This window comes from Leptosomus discolor, unplaced genomic scaffold (genome assembly GCF_034619465.1).
Source record: "Leptosomus discolor isolate bLepDis1 unplaced genomic scaffold, bLepDis1.hap2 HAP2_SCAFFOLD_49, whole genome shotgun sequence".
NCBI classification, from domain to species: Eukaryota; Metazoa; Chordata; class Aves; order Leptosomiformes; family Leptosomidae; genus Leptosomus; species Leptosomus discolor.
Window position 1 is genome coordinate 391,010 of NW_028237886.1, and position 25,650 is coordinate 416,659.

The 25,650-nt window shown below is 47.0% G+C and overlaps 1 protein-coding gene across 1 annotated transcript in view; it reads right to left on the reverse strand.

Annotated features, from left to right (window-relative positions):
• Positions 1-2,724: 2,724 nt before the first annotated feature.
• LOC147412479 (serine/threonine-protein kinase PAK 3-like) overlaps positions 2,725-25,650 on the reverse strand; it is a 63,908-nt gene continuing 40,982 nt past the window's right edge. Inside the window, exons 6-16 of the mRNA XM_086481332.1 lie at positions 24,572-24,699; positions 23,431-23,591; positions 20,270-20,333; positions 19,191-19,239; positions 16,451-16,563; positions 15,441-15,558; positions 14,491-14,590; positions 13,862-14,058; positions 9,804-9,963; positions 4,299-4,416; positions 2,725-2,800 (exon numbers count right to left, since the gene is read on the reverse strand). Of these exons, the coding sequence (XP_086337458.1) occupies positions 2,725-2,800; positions 4,299-4,416; positions 9,804-9,963; positions 13,862-14,058; positions 14,491-14,590; positions 15,441-15,558; positions 16,451-16,563; positions 19,191-19,239; positions 20,270-20,333; positions 23,431-23,591; positions 24,572-24,699 (1,284 nt within the window). The remainder of the gene's footprint in view (positions 2,801-4,298; positions 4,417-9,803; positions 9,964-13,861; positions 14,059-14,490; positions 14,591-15,440; positions 15,559-16,450; positions 16,564-19,190; positions 19,240-20,269; positions 20,334-23,430; positions 23,592-24,571; positions 24,700-25,650) is intronic.

A 25,650-nucleotide genomic window follows, 5' to 3' on the forward strand; every position in this document is an offset into this window, starting at 1 on the left:
ATGGGCGCTGGGGTGCTGCTCTCCCTTCAGTTGGCTCCCTCGTTTACTTTGGATGAAGCGTGAACTACTGGGACCCTCAGGCTCACACAGCTGGAATCTAAGCTAAACCATTAGGCTGCAGCTTGGGAATCTGCCATGGTGCAAAGCATCGCGTAAACACCCGCACAGTCAACCTCCTGAGCCCTCCGCCACGGCCGGGCCCCTGCTACAGGCACCTGCGCTTTGATCAGACAGAAAGCTTGTCTGCAGCAACGCACAACAGAACCCGACCTCTCGACAAAAGCAGGAGGCTGGATGAGACTGTATTAACACAGAAGTAAGCAGCAGAGATTTGACATTATTTCAATCAGCGCACGCTTACAACCTTTAGAAATCAAAGCACGAACCCTCCCCCGGCAAGAGGCTTACCTCTGCACAGCTGTCAGGCACAGTCCTGCTTACTCGGCCTCTCTGCCACTGTTTCACCTCACAGATGTAAACAGCACAGTGCGTGCCACGTTCCCACTTCACGGGCTGGGGCTGGGATTCTCTGTAGGTGGTGGCCATCTTCTCCTGCAAACTAACATTCAAGGAAACCACGTTTCTAGTGGCCCAGTTTTGTCCGGCGAATGAAGGGGTATTTAGACCACCACTGCCCAACTAGCACACAGGACAGTCTCAGTGACCGTTTAACAGACACACAGTATTGTTGTTTTTCTTCATGACACGTTAGAAATACCTGAAGTGGAGCTCCCAAACACATGCCGTACCTAAACACCTGCCAAAGGCAGGCGGATGGATACACCATGTCTAGAAAAGGCCTTCAGACTTTCCTAACAGCCTATTAGAAGCACCTGGAAAGAAAGAACTTGACTGAAGCTCTACAATGCAAGATACCGGGATTCTTTAGCAAGATTTCTAACACGGGAACGTGGAGGAGAAAAGAAAGAGCAGAAAGATTTCATCTCTTTCTGGACAGTGTGGCATTTATCAGGCCCCAACATTTACTACACTAGAACTGACCAGAAATAGGAGTTCGACATGTGCTTAATTTGGAATCCCAAATATTTAATAAAACACAACATAGTGCCAATCTGCCTTCTGGCCCTAGACTTTCCCCAACAAAGCCAGGGGAGCCCACAGCACCAGAGTTTGCTCTAACTACACTTCACCAGTTTGTCCTAAGAATGCTTTGAGAAAATTCATTTGGATTTCAGTACCTTTTCAGTGTCCTTTCTGATGACAGCCACTGTAGAAAGATTTTACTGGGAGATACAACATGACTAATTCTCGCTTGTAGCTCCTGCTTAGAAAGGGATTTGAAATCTCCTCCGTCCATGGACTCCACGTCTCTAGGATTTAAAGCTTCCGAGGCTTCAGGAATTTCTAGAGGAACATCCCATATTTCATTGGGCCTTACACCAGTACTTTCAGGGCACCTGTAAAGAGCATAAAGTCATTGGAACGGGAAGTTTAAAGCCATTTGAGACAACACAAAAAAGAGCTCAATCAACAGTTCAACATGACGGGAATCACTCAACGCGGAGAAGAGCGAAGAACAAGTAACTTAGAAAAGCAGACAAAAAAAGGCAAAATCATTTCTAAGTGCTGAAACACTTGGGAGAGTACCTTGCTTTTATTCCCCTTCAGAAGGCATCCTTGCACGTTCTGCTGAGAGATGGCAGCACTACACAGTCCAGGCTGCCAGCAGAAAAGCAAGCCTGACACAAACGGACTGCTGAACATTCACGTTTGCGTCTGGCTTAAAAGACATCAAATGACCGACATCAAGCTTCTGGGAGATCAGTGTTGTCTCCGAGTGAAAGCTGCAACATTCTGCTTCTAAGATGTGTAAGTATTCCTTCCAGACGTGAAGATGACGAACGTCAGCCAAACATTTACCTTTCTAGTGGTCCCTGAGCATACAAACGCACCGCAACCGGTGCCAGCACTGTCCTCAGCAGAGTCCCGAGTGAAGTCTGGTCATGCAACACCTTGATGAAAACTTGTTTAAATGGCCTGAACCGGATAGAATAAAGCCCAGCAGCAACCCAGAGGTGGCTGGTAGGTACTTTGAGCCACAGCCCGGCTCAGGACAAGCCTGTGTGAGCTGCACCAGCTAGAGCCGTAAGAGACTGCAGCTCCAACAAAAACCTGTGAACACAAAAGAACTGGCTTCTGGTAACCACCGCTGACCAAAGGAGACGGCAAGCGTGAGTTTAACTGTGGGCACTGCTGGGCCGCCAGGAAGAAGCTCTGTTCTCGGAGATCTACCACCCGTCTATGCCTTCCTTCACGGGAAGGAAACAAACTGCTCTGGCAGAGAGAAATTCCCTGAAGCTTTGACTCACCCACTGCCCACTGCCCCACAGTTATTTCTGCAAACCTGCCTGGGGCAGGCGTTTGGAAACCAACGGGTAAAACAGCCGCCTTGTAGAACCAGGGAAGAAAGGAACACCAAAGCTCACAAGCAACGCTTGCCGTGTGTCCAACCAGCCTGAACTGGGAAACGGACAGAGGCAACGTGCCACAGAGAGCTCTCCCAAGTGAAGCACACGTTACGAGTCCTCCAACACCCTCTCTAGTAACTCCAGTACAGCAGTATCACTGCACACCCATCAGCAAAAACCATCTGTTTGGAATGAACTTCAGGCTCCAAGGTTGCTCCCCGGAATTCTGCATGGACTACTTCCTATCCCAACGCAAGAGCGAGGTGACTAAGGTTTGCTGGCCAGCAAGCCAGCTTCAGCAGAGCTGTGCTCTCCCGCTTAGAGTCTCTTCTACCAGTTCAGGGCTGGCCTGGGCATCCCCCAACAACAACCTTAAACACGGAAGAGTAATCCTAACGGGAGCCGGTGGCACCTCTCCTTTCCTGAAGGGCAGAAACGCCAGGGAGAGAGAGGAGGGAACAGAACAGAGGGAACAGAGGGAGAAGGAACCAAGGTCAGGAGAGCAGAGGGTATTGGGGGGGCAGAGGCACGCTCCTGAAGGGACCGAGGCCTGTGGAGGGCCTGTGCTGAAGCACGGGAAGCAAAGAGCACGGAGGAAGGAGCAGCGGGGAGAAACGGCTGGTCCTGGCCCCAGCCCCTGCCCTGCCCATGGCCTCACCGAAGGGACTGAGGGGAGCCGGGGCATCAGGGGAGGAGAGGGGCTTGGAGCAAACTTGCGCTGGGAAAGGGAGAGGGGGCTGCTGTAACTGTTTGGGTACAATGCTTGCACCAGTCTTGAAGGATTTATGCTAATTAGCAATAAACTAAGGTAAATTGAGTCTGTTTTGCCCACAACAGTAGTCGGTAAGCAACTTCCCTGTCTTCTGTCAAGTTGACCCATGAGATTTCTTGCTCCTCTTTCTTCTGTTTTCTCCCCAGTCCAACCAAGGAGGGGGCAGTGAGCGAGTGACCACAAAAATCCACATTAGACAAGCCACCAACTTTAGACACTTACAGTAAAGTCACACGGCTGCTTGTTTGCAGCTGCCACACAATAAAACACCCCAGTGACAGTGACAAAACAACTCTGCTGTTCAGGTTTCAATAAAGCTCCTTCACTTGACAAAAACCTGACTGAAAAGCGTGACCGGTAAAGAAAAGTCTTCCTAGGACTTAGTCGTATTTCTGAGCTAAGAGACGAAAATCCACTTACTTACTTCCTCCTGAAAAAAGCAAATTCAGAAATTCCCTTTCGGAATCAAAATTTTCTACACAGCAATCTTCTTATTCTCATCCCTATTCAAGAGTTATTCACGAGAGAGTAATGACTGTTTTTCACAAACACAGCCCACGGATTAGCCTTCCAAAAAGCCAACAAACTAAATGCAGCCCTGTCATCTCCTTATCAGCCCCATCTCCCCCAGCAGGCTTCCCAACCCTTCTGTCTGTGGCTATCACAGCTGGTTACCTCAGTACTTCTTCTCCAACAACAGACCTTCCACAGAGACGACTCACCTCAGCTGCAGGTCCAACACACAAAAGGGGTATTTCTTTCCTTACTACAAGGGAAGGGGAACCTTCACGATAACCAGTTTGGGAGGACTGGGCACTTAAGCACACTACAAGTACGATGCAGACATTTCATCTCCACCTTCTCCATCAACTACAATTCCAATACATGACGTTGGTCAAGATTCAGCTGGAGAACTCGATCACGCCAAACTGCAGAGTTACACTCTGTAACTCACATCAGCTGAGGAATGTGACTTGTCATGAATTTATCACAAATGTGGTAAGTTACAGTCACTGGAGGCAACATATTAAAGCCAGAAACTTTACTACACAAATTCAGTATCTCCACATACTTTACGTTACGCACAGAGTACTTACCCCGTTATGTAGGACGCCAGGTCTTCTTTAACTAGCTGGCAGTTAATACTAAAGATTCTTCCAGGAGGAGCAGGGGAGTCCACGAGTTCAACAGACAAGATGTTCGCCTCTAAAATTTCTGTGAATGAATAATATAAACAGAACTACAGCCACCCAATGACAGTATAAAGACTACTGACGGCTTTGGAGGCAAATGGTACTATAAAAGATAGAATTCTGTAAAATGACATTTTGTTTATAAAGCAATTGATTCTGAACATCAACAAAATGCAGAGGCTTAGCTTTGCACGTATCTACAAAATTTAACTTCAAATACACCAATAATTACACCATGTTTTTGTACAAAAAAACCAACTGCTACATGTCATTTCATTTATGAGATGGGCTCCAAACCACCATCCCCCAGGCGCTGAAAAATAACGAGCTACAGGTTAACAATAAATGGTGTTGAGAAAAATCCTACTAAGGCATAGATGTGTTAGCTGAAATTCTTCTTGCTTGTTTCTTCTTTTTGCGATGCTTTACAGCCGCAGCGATCCCACTCCCAGCTACCAGTAAAGTCAGAAGAGTCAAGGACAGCGAGCACTTCTGGAAACAGGCCCCTCTTAATAAACCAGGACACTTATGTCCCTCAAGGCTGGTGTGGTCCGTAAGAGGAGCCATAACCAGAGCTTTTGTCAGCAGCCATCATCTGTTAGGTCTCCTCCAGCTGGCTCATGGTGAGATACTCTCACTCCAGGCCACCTGTCACAAGTACGAGCACAAGCGCTTCCAACAAACACTATCTAAAACACGAGAGTGCATGTTTCAACGTTTGAGTCAATTCAATCATACTGAAACAGAAACTCGATAACTTACCAAAAATTGAACACAGCAGAATTTTACCTTCAGTCATTTCTCCAAATCTTGCCTTGGCTTCTCTGTTCCACTCGTCTGCCCCTTTGCAGGGCTCAATGCCAGCCAGCCTGCACCTGATCGCCTACAGGAGGACTCAAGTTATCGATCTCTCATCACGCACCAAGGCCGTCTCACCACAGCCCCGTCACAGCCTCTGCTTTGCGCTCACGCAGGACAGCGAGACAGCATGACCTCGGCTTCTGCTGCCACGTCACCGCCATTTGATTGGATCTGAATTAAACACACACACACTATACAGACACCTCCTCACCCCAAGGCAGCCTCAGATTTCATTTAAAACTGGATGAAACTGGATGATCCAAAACCAATTAAACGGGTTTTCAATGTGACAAGGAACTGGCTTAACATTTTATTTACTTCTGAACGTTAACAACCCTCGCCTTCCTCTTCCATCCACCCAGATTCTGTTTATTTTGAGTATTTAATCCAGGCGAGCTCTAATTTACCTTTTCTGGAAAGCTCAGAAACTCCTTTTTGACTCTGCGTATGTCTTTAAGAGTTAAGGTGGCAACATTGCCAAAGTCAACATATTTCACCAAAACTGCTTGATGACTTGGCAGCCCTTCAAGAAAAACAGCCCAAGTTATTAAAACAAAAAATGAGTATCTGATACAGGTTAAAGCACCCGAATTTCAGAGCAAACCCCACATTTACACCATACAATCACCAAATATCACAGCTTCAAGTGTCCTACAACCCAGTTCCAAAACTCTGTTCTTTGAGAGTCAGCTCTGTCACGTTCCTGCAACGACAGAGTTCGCAGTTTGGTCCCCTTCCATCTAACCACTTCATGAGACCCTGGCACATCAAGTATGTGCCCAGGAGACACGCGAGCACACAGGCACGCGGCGCTGCCCACACAGGCAGCACAGGAGCCAGCACAAGAACGGCCAGTCCCCTTCGGAATTGCCATGGGGAATAAGCGACCCACGCGAGCTAGGCTCAGAGGTTGGCTTAACAGACAAACCTGTAGTGCAAACTGTAACAGTAAGAGAAAAATTATTTAAAATAATTAGATCATAGAATTTCAATAATATATAGAAAATGAAGTATACCGCTTCTCTTGATTTAAAGAAAAATAAAAATGCATAACCCTCTCCAGTAACAGCAAAAGGTCATAACATGCATTAGTACTACTGACTCTATGAACCTCCCGCCAGTCTAAGAACGCCCAGTGAAAACAACAGCTTTGTTACTTACTGCTCACAGCCCGTGATCTAGAGCCACATCTGACTTCCCAACCCAGCGTTAGAGCGAAAGAACCGAGACTTCACCTAGAATCTGCGCTCTGTACCAATTCCCGTCTTCCCACTTTGCCACGCAGGCTTGGCCTTCAACTGGGCAGAGCATCTCCACGTTTGTCCCATGCTCATGTCTATACACCTCCTGAATTTTCTTTGCAGGAGACAGAGAATCCAGGCTGTCTGTCTAAAATGAGAAAAACAAATCTCACACACACACACCCCCACACCCCCCGCACCCCTGCCCCGTGGTACTGTTGCTCTCTTAAGGGCCATTTTCTCTAGCAATGTACTTCCTAGGCCTCCCCCAACATGACACAGCGGTTAGGAACACCTCACGTGAATCAAAGAGCCTGACAATTGTTGGATATTGCCCTGTCCAATCTCTGCTTGAAACAGTAAACCACTGCATGCCCGCATAGGAACTAACCATCTAACAAAACTGACCAAAATGTGTTAACCTTCCGGAATTCTAAGAATTCCTGGAATCAAGCTAGGATTGTAAGAATTCATCTCACCTACTAATTCCAGGAATCCTAAAACCGGTTACAAGCGACGGACAGTAGCTTATTTAAGGTGGACGACAAGTAGCCAAAGGTTAAAAGGTTTGTTCAGAGTTTTATTTAAACAGACCTTATTTCTAAACTTACCCACTGCAGATAGAAATCACTCGGACTATTAATGTGAGAAACTACGACTGAGACTTCTCTCTCCTGTGGAATCCTAGGTGGGCTATACTGCAGGATGGTACTTCCTAACTGACGGGGAAGCTGTGCTCTAAACCTGAGGTAAATAAAATACAACTTGGAATAAATTCTCTCAAAATTAACTGAGAAGGAACCCTTTTCTATTCAAACGTCAAGCTGCCCGTTAAAAAAGTGCAAAATGATCTTATCAAAATAACTCGATTCGTGTTTGTATGAATAGCTTGACCTTCCCTTCCTGTAGCTGATGCAGCCAATTCTCTCTCATGCTTCTCCCATCACAAACAGAGCACACGAACGACACATGGCAGCTGGCTCCTCAAGACATTTTGTTATTTGGGATGCCCTAGCGCACATTTAAATTGTTAAAAGAAAGACAGTAAAAGGCTAGAATCCACTACCTTGCCAGAACCTTTGCCTTTTCCTCACTTAGGAGGAAAGGCAATTACCCGAGGAACACAGAGGCTGTAAAAAATGACCTCCTGCTGCTCTCATACGTCACACTTAGATGACATGACTGCTGAAACAATAAACATCTCTATTACTTGTACCATGAACGTGTAGATGCGGTGCTTAGGGACATGGCTCAGCAGCAAACTTGGCAGTGTTACTTTTACGGTTGGACCCGATGATTTTAAAGGTCTTTTCCAACCTCACCGATCCTAGGGAACAATCACAGGATCGTATCGTTAAACACCAGCCACAGCTGAAAAGCACAGCACAGAAAAATCTCTTCAGCGACACGGGGAAACAGTTGGGTGAAGCACAAGTAAAACCGAGATGTCAGAACTGAAACACTAACTGGATGACCTGGAATGCCAACTGCAATACCAGTATCTGCAGCTTTGCTTTCTTTCATTACACTCTTAGACACCCACTAGCACACGCAGATTTTTTTTTTTCATTTTAAAATTTAATTTCCAATAAATATTTAACCATTAGAAGAACAGGTAAGTTACTGTACCTAGCCTCTTCATTAAAAAACAACAATACTTACTGCCCTGTTGTTCCCCATCCAATCATGCCCAAGTTTTTAAAAACAGATGTCACCTCATTGGTGTTCAGGAAGAACCTCGAGAGAAGAGAAGAAACGTTACAGAAGGTGATGTGAACACCTCATCACTCTGACAGTTTGCCATAGACCGTATTTTTCACCACAATATTCATCGAGGGACAAAGTAAGAGATTAATCACCTACTCCAGTTCCATTCCTCCCCTCCTATTAAGAACCGATTTGGTTGCTCATCTACCTTCACATTCAGACTTAAAAACTCTCTTGCCTTTTGCTTTCTCTCTCTCTCACGCGCAGAGTACTCCAAAATTCACTCGCTGAGTTTTCACCCCTACACCCAGTTCAATTCAACAGATCATTCTGCACGGAGAAAAGGAATTCCCCAACAGTCCTGAAGAACACCACCATAACTGAAGTCCAAAATCTACCTTCTCTTTGTTCTGCTTATCGCTACGCTCACGAACAGCCGCTTCTTTCACCGATGAAAGCCAGCAAAACCCTTTAAGTGCCTTCACAGTCAGACTGACAGAACTGCAAATGTAACTCCACTGAATCAAACCCTCGGCTCCGCTGTCCGGTTACAACAAGCAATTGGTGAAAACTGGAGCGTAAGCAGTACGGAACAGCCCACCTTCTCTTCTCCCCTCACCCCTTCAGGAATGCACCCACCCTTCGCTCTGCAGCACTTCATGTCTACAGAATGGGCCTCAACTCCTGCGCACCTCCTAGTTGTGACTTCTTTCACCTTTGCTGTTATTCGGGAGTGGCACCAGCATGTGAGGCCTCTACCAGATCTCCTTTTTTCCCCCCCTGTTCGAGTTCTTCAAAGGTCTTCCAATGCAAACGAGCTTGATTTTGTCATGTTTTAGCTTTCTTCTAGGTTGGGAGAGGTTGCCATTGTGCATTTCAATAGGCTTCTCCGACATTCTCATTCACCACTGACATTATCTTCAAAACAGCCCCTACCTACTAAGTCACCAAGTTCACTAGAAGATGATTATGAAGACTCCTTTATCCATATTCTAACGACTCAACTGACACAGCACAGGGGGAGTGGTAACCTTCTCAAGCACTGGAGCAGGCTGCCCAGGGAGGTGGCTGAGTCACCAGCCCTGGAGGCATTTGGCTGAGAGAACTGGGGTTGCTCAGCCTGGAGAGGAGAAGAGGCCGGGGAGTCCTTGCAGCCACCTTCCAGTGCTGAAAGGGGCTTATCCGGAAGATGGGGACAGACTTTTTAGCGGGGCCTGTCGCAATAGGACAAGGGGTAACGGTTTTAAACTATAAGAAGGCAGATTCAGACTAGATATGGGGAAGAAATTTTTTACCGTGAGGGTGGTGAAACACTGGCACCGGCTGCCCAGAGAGGTGGCAGAAGCCCCATCCTTGGAGACATCCAAGGTCAGGCTGGATGCGGCTCTGAGCAACCTGATGCAGCTAAAGATGTCCCTGCTCACTGCAGGGGGGCTGGTCTAGATGGCCTCCAATGGTCCCTTCCAACCCAAACCACTGTAGGATTCCACTTGTTTTTCAGCTGAAAAGCACCCAGAGTGGAGACTAACACGAGGGGGCTCCATCTGATGCCTTCGAGTTCAGCTGATGACAAAACCAGGACACAGCGCAGCTCTTTCACCTGCAGCCGCTTCGCGTTTTATCTGCAGAAGGTCCTGGGCAGACCCTCGCCTGCCCACGTCCACCTCCAGGCAGCAGCTCAAAAAGGCCTGAAACTCAGCACACAGTTGCTCGGGGTTCTGCAGCTCTGGTGTCCTGTTGGTCACTATCAGATCCATCGCCTAGAGAGACAAGAAACACGAGACTCCACCTGTTTCTTTCTTACCCAGAGCTGCTTATAGGGAGCCTGTTTTTTAAGGTCCAGTCTCCAGGGCCAGTTTCTTCCCTGGCAGAGGGTTAGAGATGATTTTTCTATACCTACAAAACAAACCCCGATGCAGCCACAGCTACTCCAACATCAACGTGATCTTGCCTCGACAGCTGATTGCAGTGGCTGACCTCATTAGTAGGAACTACATCAGCAAAAGCACAGTTTGCTTCTCCATGCATCGACACCAGCTTTCCTGGCTATTTTAAAGAGTGAATTCGGGCCAGCTGTATTATTTCAAAGGATGATTACATAAAATGCATCCCTGCAGTGCTCACTGCTCCCTAAAGTACAGCTTCCTTAAAACAAACCTAGTCCAGATTTTTGCTCTATTCTAGATAGAAATGGTAAATGGATGAAATAAAAACTAGATCCATCAGCTTATTCCTTGGATAAACAGAAGCATTTGGAACCTCATTTCCAACACAGACATGTAAGCTGTATGCACAATTTTATTAGGAAGAAAAAACACTATTGGGCAGACAGGAGCCACCTGCAACTATGTCAGCAGTCTCCAAATTCCAGATCAGCAAGTCTTCCTGACAGACCTCAGGCCAAGGAATTAGAACAGAATTTTGCAAAACATGGGGCGAGCATTATCCGGGGCAGTTCACTTGGAACCAAGGTCTCACATGCTGAGAAGCTGGACAGATGAGTTCATTCTGCTTTTGTAAGACGTTCTTTAGAAACGCAAGACAAACGTTTTGAACTGTTTGCACCTAAACTTGCAGAATATGTCCCAAATATACAGCAATAATAATGGAAATAGGCCTAGGAGTCTTCCATACAAATGTCCGCCATGACAAGAACAGCTCTGCGCTACTGGCATTTAAAGAGACGGTGGCCAAAGGGACTTTGCTCTTATCCTCTTAAACACAGAGGAAAAATTCCAGGCCTAAAAAGGCAAATGAACTATCCTAGAGTAAAAACAATAAAAGGAAGTTTCTCTACTTTTCCCACAACAGAAGTGTCACAAAATCAGTCCTGTCCCGTCCCTCTGCAGCTGCCCTCAGGCACCGGGCACAGCGGTGAGCCGGAGGGCCTGTCCTCACTGCGGTTAAATGGTGCTGCCCCAGGGACATCCCTTCTCCTGCGGTAAAGGAACACAGCACCCATGGCAGCCTTGGGAATTTTATTCCGGCTCCATTCACCTGGCTGTGAAACAGGAGTGCCAGGACAAAGGGAGCTCTTTCAGCTGCTCCTTTCTTCACAGAACTCCAATCAGCAGAGTCATCTGTAGCTGGGTACTGCACCTTTTAAACAGTTCTACGACCACAGAAAAAGATCTAGGGGAAGCTGAAGCACCTTCTTGCAGTGTCTCTTTTGCTTTCCTGTGATCCAGCTGGCAGAGAAAAGCAAGTACAGTACAAAGGAAAGAAGTGTTTGCAGTAGCTGCAAAGGGGCAATAAGCTCATGGATTTCTTTAACGTACCAAGAAAGAAGAATGGATTTGGCATACAGCTGCAGTCTGTGAAAATGAGACCCTAAAGTTATCCAGGGCACCCAGATACATGACGGAACAACATATGGAAGATTTAGAAGCCTGAAACTGTAGAAGATTCACAGCATTTGGAAAATATGTTATAGGTTTGAAGAAAATTGATGCAGTGTGGTTAATAAAGGAAAAAGCAAACAGAAATGCCTGGGATTTGGTTTGTTGGGTTTTCTTAAAACTGAAACTGGGGAGGTCCGACCGGCATTTCAAAGGATATTTATCGCACCAGTATTTGTCCCTCAGGCCCCAGGCATACGCCTGGTGGAAGGAAATCACAGTGAGAGAAAACAAACACCGTCACAGAAATATCCAGGCCACTCTTGGCTGGAAAATGGTTCATTCCTGTGAGTTCTGCATCGGCTGGGAAGAACTTGAGCAACAGGGGATGCGTTTGCTCTGCACATGGAAAACAACAAACGCATCGACATTAAGCCTGGTTTTAACTCTACGATTAATGATCCTTTAATGCCCTTATAGTATATTTCGGTATTTCAATCCATGTCGGTAATGGAAGCTGCTGCGTGCCTTGCACTATTGAAACACGCAAAGTTTGAAAGAGCATCCTTTGGTTTCCAGGCTTCGCAGAACTCCCTGGATGGGGTCTAAATGTGACTATTAAACCCAACAGCTACTGTGTGCCATCAGCTAAAACCTGACCTGCAAACACAGGCCTTGCTTATCAGCTCTCCTGTCTGGATGCAGCTGAGAGCTCTCACTGCACTCTGTGATTCCACACACAACAGCAGAGGGATCCTGTCCCTGCTGGGGATGATTCACCTTCATAAAAACAGCTGGGAACTGGGGAACTTCAGGCGGTCCATCACAAGCTGTTCACTGTTCCCAGCTCAGGGGCAACAGCCTCTGCCCAAGAGCCCAGGAAGTGAACACAGACGGGACCAACTCCAGGTGCCTGATTTTAACCTCCTGCAGGTTGACTCAGACACCTGAAGATGCCTTGAAGCTCCAAGTGCTCAAGCTGATCTCAACTCCCACAGCAGACGAGGCATGTATGAAGAAAAAGAGCATCTCAAATAATCTGGGCAAGGGCAGGAATCGCTGAATGTGAATTTGATCAGAGATAAGAAATCCAGTTCCCTTCCTCACAGTCGACCTGAAGCTTCTCGAGGAGCCCTAATTAACAGTTGAGGTTAATGAAGCTTGGAATTTTCAGCCTCCAAACCAGGGACACAGGCCTACTGCCACCCTGCCAGCTGTGCTGCACTCAGCTGACTCAGCATCAGGCTGAACCCAAACCTGTTTGCTTCTTCTCCCCCCTCACGAGGTGGCACAGCGCACGCTGCTCCTTCTGTGTGCACTGGAACGAAAAACCTTGGGGCACCTACCAAACCAAAAGAAGTCTTCCAAGAAAACTCAGGAACCTTTGTTCAGAGTGGAGGATTGACACTGGTGTAGCTGTTGTATTCCTTTCTTAAGTAGCCTGCCAGGGGGTATGTCCTGATCCTTCTGCTGTTTCTTCTCTCAGCCTGCAGCACGCACTCTGGGTGCTGTAGAGTAGGGAGAGTGCAGTCTTACTGCTGTGAGAAAAGCTACGCATCATGCTCTATTTTAATTCCAGCCTTAACAAAAATTCTGTGTCTATACACATGGGTCACAATTAATTTCCTCATAAATTCCTGCATCCCTATCAGGAATTAACTGTGCAGCATCTAAGTTTGTTCCAGCTACCAGTCATGAGGTTTTATCTTTATATACATTCCTCCACTATTACACACCCATTTGGGATAAGAGCTGGTCATTTCATGTTAAGAAATGAGGATGAAGCTGAAAACTTCAAATCATTAAAAATACATTCATTTACTACAAGTTTCTGTGCTAAAACACATTTTCAGGAAGTTATTTGCTAATGAATAATTATGGCATTTCTATAAGCAGTGACACCTCCTGAAAGGCTCAGGTAAGCCATCGGCACTGACCCGTTTGAAAAGACTTCTCTGCCTGCAGACACAGCTGGAATGCTTTTCAGAAAAACTCCCCAACTGGAGAAACTTGCCGCTGAAAAATCGCTGTCACTCAGAGATACAGCTCAAAGAGAGTTCAAAAAACATACGAGGTATTTCAAGCCCCGTTGAAGGCAGAAATGGCATGTTTCTGAACTGGATACAAGTCACTGCTCTTTGGAGGTTCTCCCCTTGACGTCACCAAAGCTACAGTAGATGCTGCTGCGCTCCCTGACAGCTTTAGAAGTGGCCCATGGGGGAACTGGTTCCAGCTGATGCGGCTCGGGTTTTGTCTCATGGGGGACTAAACACGGGATAGATTTGAAAGACACTGGTATCTGATTTTATGTGCACCTTACCCTGAGAGGATCTTCACTAAAGTAAGGAGGTTCTCCATCCACCATCTCTATAGCCATGACCCCAGGCGACCAGATGTCCACCTTGGGGCCATAGGCTTCTTTTCTCATCACTTCTGGTGCCATCCAGTATGGAGTCCTGAGCATTGTGCTCCGTCGACTCTGCTCAGGGATGATCCGAGCACAGAAGCCAAAATCAGCTGAGGAGAAAAACAAGTGGTGTTAAAGGCAGCTTGAATTAGGAAGGCGAGCAAAAGAAATCCCCACTCTATACCTGAGAACACGGTGTGGAATCTATCTGGAAAAGCTGCCATGCTCTGTTTACTCAGTGCTGTAGCCACGGAAATACTGATTTGGCCACTTAATAACACCCCTCAAGTTTTCTGCAGTGGCTTTTATTGACTTGAACCGTTAGACTGTAACTGCCTCCCTCTGGAAGGGCCACACACAAACCAAAGCCACTCTTGACACCTTTTTCCTTTCTATGCCTCTCTGCATGTTGGAACTGTCCTCGGAGCTGGCAGCAGTGGTCAGCGCACTGCCACAGGCATCCCTTTTGGGGAACTGGCCATCAGTCAAAAGCAGCCCCGTGCCACAGCCTGGGAAGGCTGTGCCTGACCAGGAATACCCACCCAATTTGACAGACCTGTCCATGCCAAGTAGAATGCTGTTGCTTTTGATGTCCCTGTGAATCACTTGCTTTAAATGAAGGAAATCCAGGGCTTGAAGGCACTGATACGTAAAAAACAAACATGAGGGTAAAAATTAATGACCTGATTTCACCACACAAGAAAGGAAATGCCTCTAAAAGATTTAATTTCTAGATTAATTGTGAGTAACGCCCAAATATTGCGCTGTCCAGAGGAATAGCTTGGTGCTTCAACTTACTATTAAAGTAATAACTTTCCAAATAAAGGCTTATCAGGTTTGGAAAGAGAAATGTCCATTACTGTCACAGACTAGCCCCTGAAAGCACAGGCAGGATGGCTGCTGCCCAATCAGTGTGCTATCTCCATCCGTATGACAAACTATGTTTTGCCAAAAATGAGAAAGTCCCTTCCTTCGGTTTGAAGTGGATCACTGTTGGGTGGGAGGTTGCAGGACAAAGATTTTATTGTCAGGCTCTATAGCAGGTTTGGAAATAGCACCTTAGTAATTTTTCAGAAGCAAATGCCATTTTGGGTCGAATGCTATCCTTTTAAGCTGAGGACTCTGACAAATGAGTCTCTATTTTTCTTTGCTGTTCTTTTAAAAATCTGCCACCAGCATGTTTGCTTTTACAGGCAAGGAATGCAGTACAGACATGCTCCAGGCACGTGTTTAAAGAGGTAGAGCTGAGAAGAGTAAAAAAAGAAAAAAAAAAAAAGAAAAGATAACACAGTAACAGTGTTTCAGAGTGTAATGACAGAGGACAGTAAGTGCAGCGATACTGGCAGGCAGTTCACTTAAGGTGCCCTTTCTTCTCCATATCGTAAAGCAACGCAGAAACAAAGCTCTCAAGATGAAATCCCTCATGTTCTTACCACCTGTTCACCAGTACCATCCCGTCCAAGGAAGAGGAAGCACACGCGGGATCCCTCACCTCCCTGCAGACAGCTGCCATCTGCTCTTCATCCATACAAAACTGGGTAACAACATCTCTTAAACAGCCACCAGCCATGTATTCCATCACCACCCGGAGCTCATCACTGACCAGGTGGCTGAAAGAAGAAAACAAGGGCACTGAGATGAACAGGCACAGCTAAATTACCTCATGGAAAAGACTGCTGGTGGCTTTTGTTTCCAGGTCATTTTCAAACGAAGACAGAATAAAATGACTAGACGTTCCTTCTAGGCTATACAGGACTTAGAATCTGTGCAGCCTAAATGAGAAAGGCATGCGAGTGAAAAATTACATGTCTTAGATGGCAAGCAAGTGAAAAATGCAGTTTACCAACAGCAAAGATAAATCTGGAACCAGGACATAGCACATCATCTGGTTCATCATCTTAACGCAAAGATTCCAGGATTAACTCCAGAAACAAGGCAACACAACTTTCATAGACATCCATGGTAGGAGGGTGTGTACCACTGAGGACAGAAATTGGTCCACAGTTTGGAAAACCTTACATAAAAAACACACAGAGAGAGGAAAAAAAAAATTAAAACTGGCAAATGATGTGTTTCTGGAAACAAGAACCTAGTCTTCCTGGCATCCACAGTAATGGAAAATAGTGGGAACAGCCCAACGGAAATAATTTCTGTGAGGACTTATCAGCACTTATCATAAGACAGAGAAAATATGATCAATTTAAAAAAAAAAAGGAAAAAAAAAACCCCAACAACAAAAACAACAACAAAACAACACAGAGGTAGTGAACTCATGGGCTGTTGTTTTAGTAAGACATGGCTGATGCACATTTTTAAAAACAGTCTTCAAACTATATATGCCAGAAAAGATTAACGCAGACAAAACACAATCTTCTCCCAGAAATTGTATATGAGTAGATAAATAATGAAGAGGTCAATCTTCTGCCAGAGACCAGAAGTTTTTTAATCTTTGGCTTGCAGTACGTAAATGAACATTCATGTGATAGTACCAGAACTACTTACCTGTCTAAACAGTTAACAATATTTGGATTCCTATTTTCCCTCATCACCAGGCTTTCGTTAAGAGCTCGTTCCTTTTTGTGCTGTTGTTGGAGATTCATTTGTTTTATGGCCACCTGAAATGACATTAAAAACCATTCATTTGAGCAGTCTGTGGTACGAGATCAGAATGAACACGAAGGGAGTGGGTTTGGAATGACATAGCAGAGCTCTGCCAAGCTGTCTTGTTATTAGACGTAAGAGGTCAGTAACTCACACTACAACGCCCTATTTCTTTGCTAGCTTGGGTGCTGCTTGCAGGACACATGGCCAAATACATTTTGCCTTGTAAATCTGTCAAAATGGTCTACCATTTTTAGGTCTATCTAGGTTCTTTTCAAATGGCCTTAGTGTATCACGGTATTATTATTCGTGCACGCTTTCAAGCAGGAAGTGATTTTATTGCTGTGAAAACATAAAACCAGCTGGTAATGCTTTAGCAATCGTGATTTTTGATCATTATTTCAGCAATTGCTGGTGTTCTTGACTGCATAACTGAAACAAAACACAAATGCACGTTACGTGGCAAATGCTGTACTAAAAAGATTACTAAGGTTACACAAAAAGTACGACCCTAGCACTTCCTAATGCCTTGAATTTTTATTTTGCAACTCTGAATGCCATTCTTTAGCACAGTTTAGATTTGCAATTATTTTCTGGGTTAAAAAACAATAATCCATTCATCAGTATTTTATGGATACACCCAGGGTCATAAGCAGAGCTTAGGGCTTTTAGATCCCTTGCAGACCTCTGTCTCAGAGCAGCTGTAAAGTGCAGCACTGCAGGTGGATGAGACACTACCCGTGAGATTCAGATGTATCTGTTGACAGCCAGGAATGATAAATCAGAAAGCTGAAGCTGTAGCCCCAAAGAGCAAAGGGATTCTCTAAGACACCACCTTGTCTAATTATCACTAATATGACCACTTTTGCTCTGAACCGCTGTAGCCAGCCTGCCTCTGCCTCAGCCTGGCTCCTGCGCCCAGTGCCACCTTCCCCCAGGCAGCCATGGGCCCTGCTCGAGCTTTTCGTCCTGGCCTCCTCGTGAGCCCACTTCTGCCAGCCCCGTCCCTCTGGGCTCAGCCCTGCTTCCCTCCCTGCCTTCCAGCTCAGCTCCGGCCAAGGGCTCCTACAAACCCACCCCAGAAGAGCCCCCCTACCCGACACGCGCCCGCTGGGGAGACGACGCCCCGGGGCTATTTCAAGTCTGCCTCTTGCTCCCCCGTAGTCTGGCCAGCCTCCCCCTCTGCCCAGTCCTGCTCTTGACATGGCCCAAAAGAGAGCACCCCTCCGCTCTCGGGCCTGGTTTTCCAGCCAGATTTTCAGGCAGTGTTTGCCCATATTCAAAAACGTTAAGATGCCACTTTAAAGGGGCCACTACAGGGACTGTCAGTGTTAACTCTCCTTCAAGAGCTGCTTCTCAACCCCCCGGCCCCCACTTCACTGCAACCACTCCACGGGCTGTAACAGGCTGTCACCGACACTGGACCTAAACACGGCTGTATTCTTTTGGAGAGAGCTTTGGTCTTGAGATACGTCTTCTCATCTGTCAGGTGTGTGTCAACCAGCTTCAGGATGACTAAAGCACAAAACTGAGTCCTAAACACGATCTCTCCTTCATTAGGTCTTGCATCACACTTTGGAGATGAAACACCTGATGGAAAAAATGCTAAACAGTATTACTGCCTGAAGCTGTGGTTAAGGTAAATTGGGACTGAATGACGGCAGCCTTCAGCAGCGAGTGGATGCATCAATATATTCAGTAACTAAGACAGAGCTAGTGTGGCCTTCTCTGAAAGGAGAAAGTGCCCTCCTTGCGTTCTTGCTGGTTGTTAATAAGGACAAAGTGTGTCCAAAATTAAGTGACATAACGAAGCTATTTATTCCTCACAGCAACAGGGGAATCTGTGACCACCCCTGGGGTTCTCCCGAGGCCTCTCACTGTGACAGATCTTCAGATTTTACGATCTGTATTACTAACCAATCTATGGCCAGGTCCACAGGCAGTTTTACATGCTGTAAATGTACAGAGTTAAATTGTATATCGAGACCAACATTCTCTGTAAGAGCACAACTTCATGCACAGTGGGGAACAGAGATGTAACAATTTCTAAACCAACACATTCACATTGGCAGTAAAAACTATAGTTTTTAGCAGGCCCAAAGGCTTGCTGCGATTTCTTTACAGATTTCTCTCCATTCAAATGCCCAGTCAGGGATGATGTAACATGGTAGCAGCCGGGGACCAACAGCACTGTGGAGAGCACCAACCTGTCCTCAAGACACAGTAAGTAAAAAACCAGTTCTCTTACGATGGGCCTTGGAAGCGATGGGTGAAGCATCAGCCCAAGCACAGAAAGCACCAAGGCTCTTCCTGATGCCAGGGGGACCAGGACCTCCCCCCAGGAATTCGCAGGCACCTTTTCAGGCATTAATCAACCCCTCGGTGCAATGGCTGCTGGAAAGCGGATAGCCACAGGAAGCGTTCAGTTCCTGAGGCACAGAACCACGGTGCCCTTAAAGAGCTGTCCCTGAAAAGCTGAAGACAGCAGACGAGGTACATTGCAGGCTGACGCCAGCCTGCGCTTCAGAGGAACAGCCTTTGCAGTAAAGATCTCCTGGCGATCCGAAAGCCCATCCGCTGTTCGCACCTGGGGGGAAAGCGCTGAACCCCTGCCAAATCTGCTGGGGCTGTTGACACCTACCTCTTGTCCCGTGCTGATGTCGAGTGCGGTATAGACAGTTCCAGACGCTCTAGAAACAAAAGAGCAGCAGAGACATGAGAAGTGGTTTAGACCCTGGAAGTGAAAGCCCTGACAGGAGCTCTCTGTTGCCTGTACTGTTTCCAAAACACCTTGGTTCCTCCACTCCTTCAGCCAGCAGTGCACAGCGCAGCAGCCCACCAGCCCCCTGCCATGCAGGCTATCCAAGAGAAAACTTAGGTCCAACAGGAAGAAAAAGGGCTGATGCAAATCTCCAGAGTTCATACTAAATTCTTTTAGTCCACAACTGAAAGGCGGGGTGAATATACAGACTGGAAAATAATAGATTTCATTCTTTTCCTTTTTTCACCAGTTTTGCACTGTTGGGTTTTATTTTTTCCTTTTTTTTTTTCCTGCGGTGTGTTTGTGTGGGTTTTTTCCGGAGAATGTAACACGCACACAGTCTAGCTGTGCCTTCTCAGATCTCTTCTTTGGATCTATCTGCAAAACTCCGGCAACACCACGCAGTCATTCTGAGAGCCCTGAACACACGTGCCAGCCATCTGAGGAAAGGACAGTGCATCGACACTGCGTGTATTACTGAATGGTTGGTTTTCACTACCTCTGCCAGAAAAGATATAATCCTGATCACTAAATACTTTTTTAAAGCAAAAGAGTGGAAAGAAATGTTCTTGAGAAGTGTTATTTATCTGACAGCTATCAGGTTCTAAGTTGCTCTTTCAGGCAATAAAGATTTTTCTCCTTTTTTTAGCGTGGCCGTATTATTTTGAGACACACAAAAATGATTTCCCCTAAGAAAACAAGCAAACGGGTGCCACAAACTTGAGGGACAGTAGATCTTCCAGGTCCTGCCCCTCGCTGCAGACAAGATGTTGCCAGCATCAAGTGCTCTTTGACGGCGCCTTCTGACCACAGGCACCAATTCTGATCAGTACTGAGAGACAGCAGAATCTAAACCCAGGGTCTGAACACGTTTGGAGCTTGCCCGACTTCACGCTTGATATCACACCAGCAAAATACCTGGCGCGTGCTTTTGTGTAAGTAGCTGTGACTGGACTTACCCTTGCCCGACTTGTTCAAATCGAGTGTATTTCTGCTTAGGATCTGCCACGCTCACAGTGCTCCCTGAAAGAAACAACATTAAAAATGGAGACACCCCCTTCCAGCAGATCAGAAATGCCGCCCCACTGTCTGGGGTTGGGAGCCGTTTGTAGGCAGCTGGGTGACAACAACGATACAGGCAGCTCCGCAGCACAGAGAGTCTCCACGAAGACTGATTTTTACAGTCCTCTGGAGAGTCACTTGGACAGGAAACCAAGAACTTGGAGAAACATTCACAGGAGCCGCAGATCAGAAAAGAACAAGTACCAGTGCAAGTGCTTGTTGTCTCGAAACACTAAGGACAGCTGCAACAACAGAGCCTTCATCTTCTTAGCAAGAAATAGTCTGTGCGATTCCCCAGAAGGTTTAAGACTTCTGGAGGTTAACTGCCCCTTGGGTTCTGGAATCCATTCTGATGAACAGGTGCCACTTGCAGACAGGAAGAATATTGCAGAGTGTTCCCAGGAGGGGATCTTCTCAACGTTTCAGCGGCTTGCCAAAAGAATGCCGTCATGTTTTTAGAGAACAGCGTCTCCTGTTATAACCAAGAACTACAGGGCTCTGAGAACTATGACCCTCCTCACGTATTACCAGGCTAAGGCCCCCAGCAGACCTTGTTTGTGCCATCTGAAGAACCACGCTGCTTGTCCTCAGCGTGACCCGGATCCGTGACCAGCATTTGACTCGCACTCCCGACACTGCACACACGCTGACCTCCCCCAACAAGCACAGCCGTGCTGGACAACAGCAGCAGCAACACTCCTCAGGTGCTGGTGTCAGCCAGAGCTGCACAACCGAGATGCTGATCATTTCAGGGGTGCAGGGGAGGCGAGTCAGCAGGCAGGCCAGGTGGGCTGCTGCCGCCTCCCGGCAGCTCTGCGCTGCGGCAGGGGAAGGCAGGGCCAGCCCGGCCGGCACAGGCCGTGGGACAGGCTGGCTCCACCAGCCACCGTGCAGCTCAGCTGCCACTGAAGGCCAACAGGGAAGCGTGCGCTGCCTGACGGCTTCTGGCCCACTCGGAGGTGCAGGCGGTCTGAACGGCGAGGAGAGCAAGCAGTCATTAGGGTGCCGTGTTTGTGTCGAGTGAAAGAGCCAAGATCTGCTACACTAATCTGAAGGAATAACTGAAAAAAACCATACTGCTTTCTCTGGTCCGGTAGTTTCCCAGATAAAATACAAACAACGAAGGTGATCGCTCAATGCAAATGACTTCTCAAGGTTTAACTTGCAACGTACATCACTGAAATACTTGAAGAATCTTAGTTCAGGAGGAAGAATTCCAGGGTTTCACAGCATATTTTGTTTGACCCATCTGGTAATATTCCTGTATCACCAACACAAACACAGGCTTCTTTGTTCACCTGTGCATCCAAAGCAAAACCGGGTGACGCACCATTCACTGTAAGTAGGAACAAATACCTCCCTCCCCTGTCCAGGCGTTTTCTCTGGAGAAGAGGGCTTCAGCATCCACATGGGCATCTGACTGGATGCCTAGCCAGGAATCCTGCCTGCCAGCACGGCAAGACGACGGGGCAACCCCACCACCGGCTACACCCCCTGCTAACACTGTTTTGCAAAGCCTGCCTCAAACATTTAGCCTCTGTTGAAGACGCTCTAATTCCTCCCTTTATAAGCTGGCATACCTGCAAGGAACCCTCTGCCCTGGAATTTACTTCATTGTGCCCTCAGCTAAAGCTATTGAACTGAGACCTTGGATACTCCCTCATGGCACTGAGATTCAGTTCTTGAGAGTCCTGTCAACCTGCTAAGGGTGCAGAGAACTCTACAGGAGCAGCTGAAATCTCCCAGCTGAGGAAGGCTTCAGCCTCTGCAGTCACACCAGCCATCAGCGGCAGGGCAGGTGCGACAGAAAGGGTGGTACAGCACAAGGACGAGCACTGACAGCCGCTGTGAAGAAGCCACAGCCAGACTGCACCCCCTTACAAGCTGTTGGCCCCGTTACAGACAGAATGGTGTTGGCTTTGAGATCACACACGAGGAGGTGTAGCTCCATCCACTTGCTGTCCTAACAGTCAACAGCAGACACAGAGTAAACTGGGCTGTGCTATGGACCCAACAAGTTTCCATCTGAGAACACAGCACTGGCCATTATGAAGTGCAAGAAGCAGATTAAGCTCTTGTACTGCAGAATCACAAAGGGCTTCGTGTCTTTTCCTAGAGTAGGGCCTAGCCAGGGGTTGGGGCCAACGGTCAGGATTCTAATGGTATGAACTGGCTGGGAATGAGCTATGACAAAGTGCCCCGTATCGGAAGGATATACAGTGGATGTGCTGCAGGCTGCCTCCTGAGACACGCCTGCAGTGCAGTTTTACCTGATCGAGCCACGCAGATGTGTCTCGGGTACATCTTTAGAAGCATAAAGCTAAGAAATAAAACAAGGATTGTTATAACAGTTTTTTCTTTTTTCTGTTGGGGCACATTGAAAACACCTCCTCCTCTCTATCCACAGTGTCAACTGATGTTCTTTCAAAGGAGTTCTCTCTGACAAAAACAGAGAATTCTTATGAAAATGAACTCCCATCTATTAGTAGAAGCAGTAGTAGTAACAGCAGGCATAAAAATGTCACCAATGGAGTATCTGGGGCAGGAGAGCTCCTTGAGGCTGAAAGAATCAGCTTAGTGCTGTGGTTGTCTATGGGTTAAAAAAGAAACCAAACCCAACAAAACCACAAAGCAAAACAATCCCAAACCAACAGCCCAACAGATTTCTGCAAAGTATATTTGGCTCCAATGACTGCCGAGAATCAGGAGTCTAAAGATCACTCAGGAACCCAAATCTTCTGGTCCATTTGGCCATTAGCACACAGGTGTTCGCTAGGCCAGTCAGGAGGTCACAGCCTTCTGCTCAACCAGAAACAATCTCTGCTTCTGCCTTCAGCGGAGAAGGCAGCTCAGGCAAATCCAACCGCGTCACAGCTGCCCTCGGCGGCACAAGGAACACCCAGAGCGCTCTCTCGCTTCCTCTTCAGCACAGTCACAGTTCGTGTAGGGAGTTGGGACGCTGCGACACTGAACTGAGGATGAACACTGAGCACCTGTAACCCCGAGACACGCGCACAGCACACACTGCTTTATCAGACAAGAAATACAGAACACATACTCAGTTTCTCTAGGATCTCCTCATCGCTCATTTCGGGTTTCTTTTGCCACCGGTCCGTGTCTCTGTACAAAGCATTTGAGTTTTCAGGCTGGCGAGTGGTGGCTCCTTCAGCTGGTGCTGGTGCAGCCGCAGGTTCAATTACAGAGCGGGTGTAGGTCTGTGACGAGAAAGTATTTTGCGTCAGAAAAGCAGCTTGCAGAGATGCCCCTGAGATCGTGTTTCAAATGCAAACCCTTAGGAAGATGCTGTCTGCCCCATCCAGGGCTCTTAAAATGTTTGGGTTTGCTCTCCACTTCTCAACCTCAACAGACAAAAGTGAAAGGCTGGCTTTACACAAGTTCACGGTCAGTTTCATTTTCAATTTTCATTGATTTTCTGAAAAGATGCCTCAAACAATGAATTTACTGTGGTGCAAGGATACAGAAATAGGTCTGTCCAGGGCCCCAGAGCCTTGTGCCTTGATGCTCGTGTGTTTTCTCGGGTAACGACACAACTCTTTAGCTGCTACGCAAGTGTCTGAACAGAAGCAGGAAGCATCTCCCTTTTCTGATCACAACGGTGGAACTGACTTCTCATCAGGATTTCAAGCCGTAGGGAGTGGCCACGAGGAACTGCGTTCCAGTCCTTCAGAGACCTCCCTTCTCTTCACAAGGCAGAGCTGTGCAGGATTCTCCTCACCAAACTGCAGCCATGGAAAAGCTAAGGGGGCAGCCTAAGCTCTTCATTTACCTACTTGTACAGCCTGCGGAGAGCGACGGCTACCTCCAGGGGACACTTTCTCCTAAGGATCCCGCAAGGGGGTGGACTGTGTCTGATGACCGCTCTCTCCGCTGATGCCAGAGAGCCCATACAGGCACTTTGGACAAAGCTGCTCACGTTGACACCGCTGGCATTAACAGACACAGTGCTGCCTCTTATCTGATACTGATGAACACACGGTCCCTCTCAGAATCACAGGAAACTCATGACTACCTGGGAAAGTTCAAGGCACACTTTCCTGGTGTCGGTGACGTGGGTGAAGCACTGGGTCACGGTAGGACTCCAGCCCGTTCATCCGTGGACGGCAAATGCTGTCTGATCCGAAACATGTAGCTCTGAATGACACCCGCTGCAGTGCTGACCAAAGCTGGGACTTCCTGGTTTTGTATGTTCAGGCCACGGGGCGATAACAGGGGGAGGTTTGTTGTCCTCTTCCTCTTCTTCATCACCTTCATCCTCTCCTTCAGAAACAGAGGGAGCTGGTGGGGGTTGTGAGGCTGGTTTTGTGCTCTGTGGACAGACAGACAGCAGTGTGAGTGACAGTCCCCATTCTGGCACTTGGGAGGTTTGATAATCACACCACACTTGAGTCTGCTTTTCCCTGCACTGTGACATCCAACCAGCATTCTCTGAGTCGCTAACTTTTGAAAGCTCCCGTCTGGACTGTCTCACCACTGCCTACGTCTGCTAGAGCAAACTGCCACAGCATCCGCCAATGCACCCGTACCCACGGGAAAAGCCATGGGGAAGGCTTACAGTGCTCTGCTGAACCCCAAACTTCCTTTTAAAGGTGTGTTTTAGCAAGATGATGAAAGTGGCATCAACTGAAAATCTGAAGTGTGACTATTCAAAGATGACTTTCATTTTGTTAGACACGCTCTCTGCTGTGTAATCCCAAACCTCAAATTAAGGTGCTTGATACTCGAAAATAAAGGCCAAATCCCCGTTCAGTCATTTGCTATTCAGTCCACTCACATCAACACTACTAAAGCTGGTCAATATTCACGGGGAGGGCATGACTACATCTCTGGGATTGCTATGCAATCCAGTATTCATTAGAGTGGAGGATTATTTCAAACTTTCTTGCAATGGTTCCAGTCACTTACGTATCAATTCTAACCTTATCTATATTCAGCTCCACATCCAGCTGTACTAAGGAGAAATCATAACAAGTAACAGAAATCGACACTAAGTTGTTAAAAATTAAAATGGATTAATTAGACAGTACTGAATACTGTTGTGAATGATATATTCCACCATGCCCAAGAACAGCAAGCGATCTTCTGTCTGCAGAACCAGACTTTCATCTGTCTAAAAGTTCTTGAACAGAAAATTAGAGAACAGCCAGTGACCCCTTTACTGCCGCTGCATAGACACTAAAAGGTATTTTCGTTCAGCCTACGAGGCTGGCACTCTGTCACCAAAGGCAAAGCTCACAGCCTGCTCCACAGTTCTGAAACG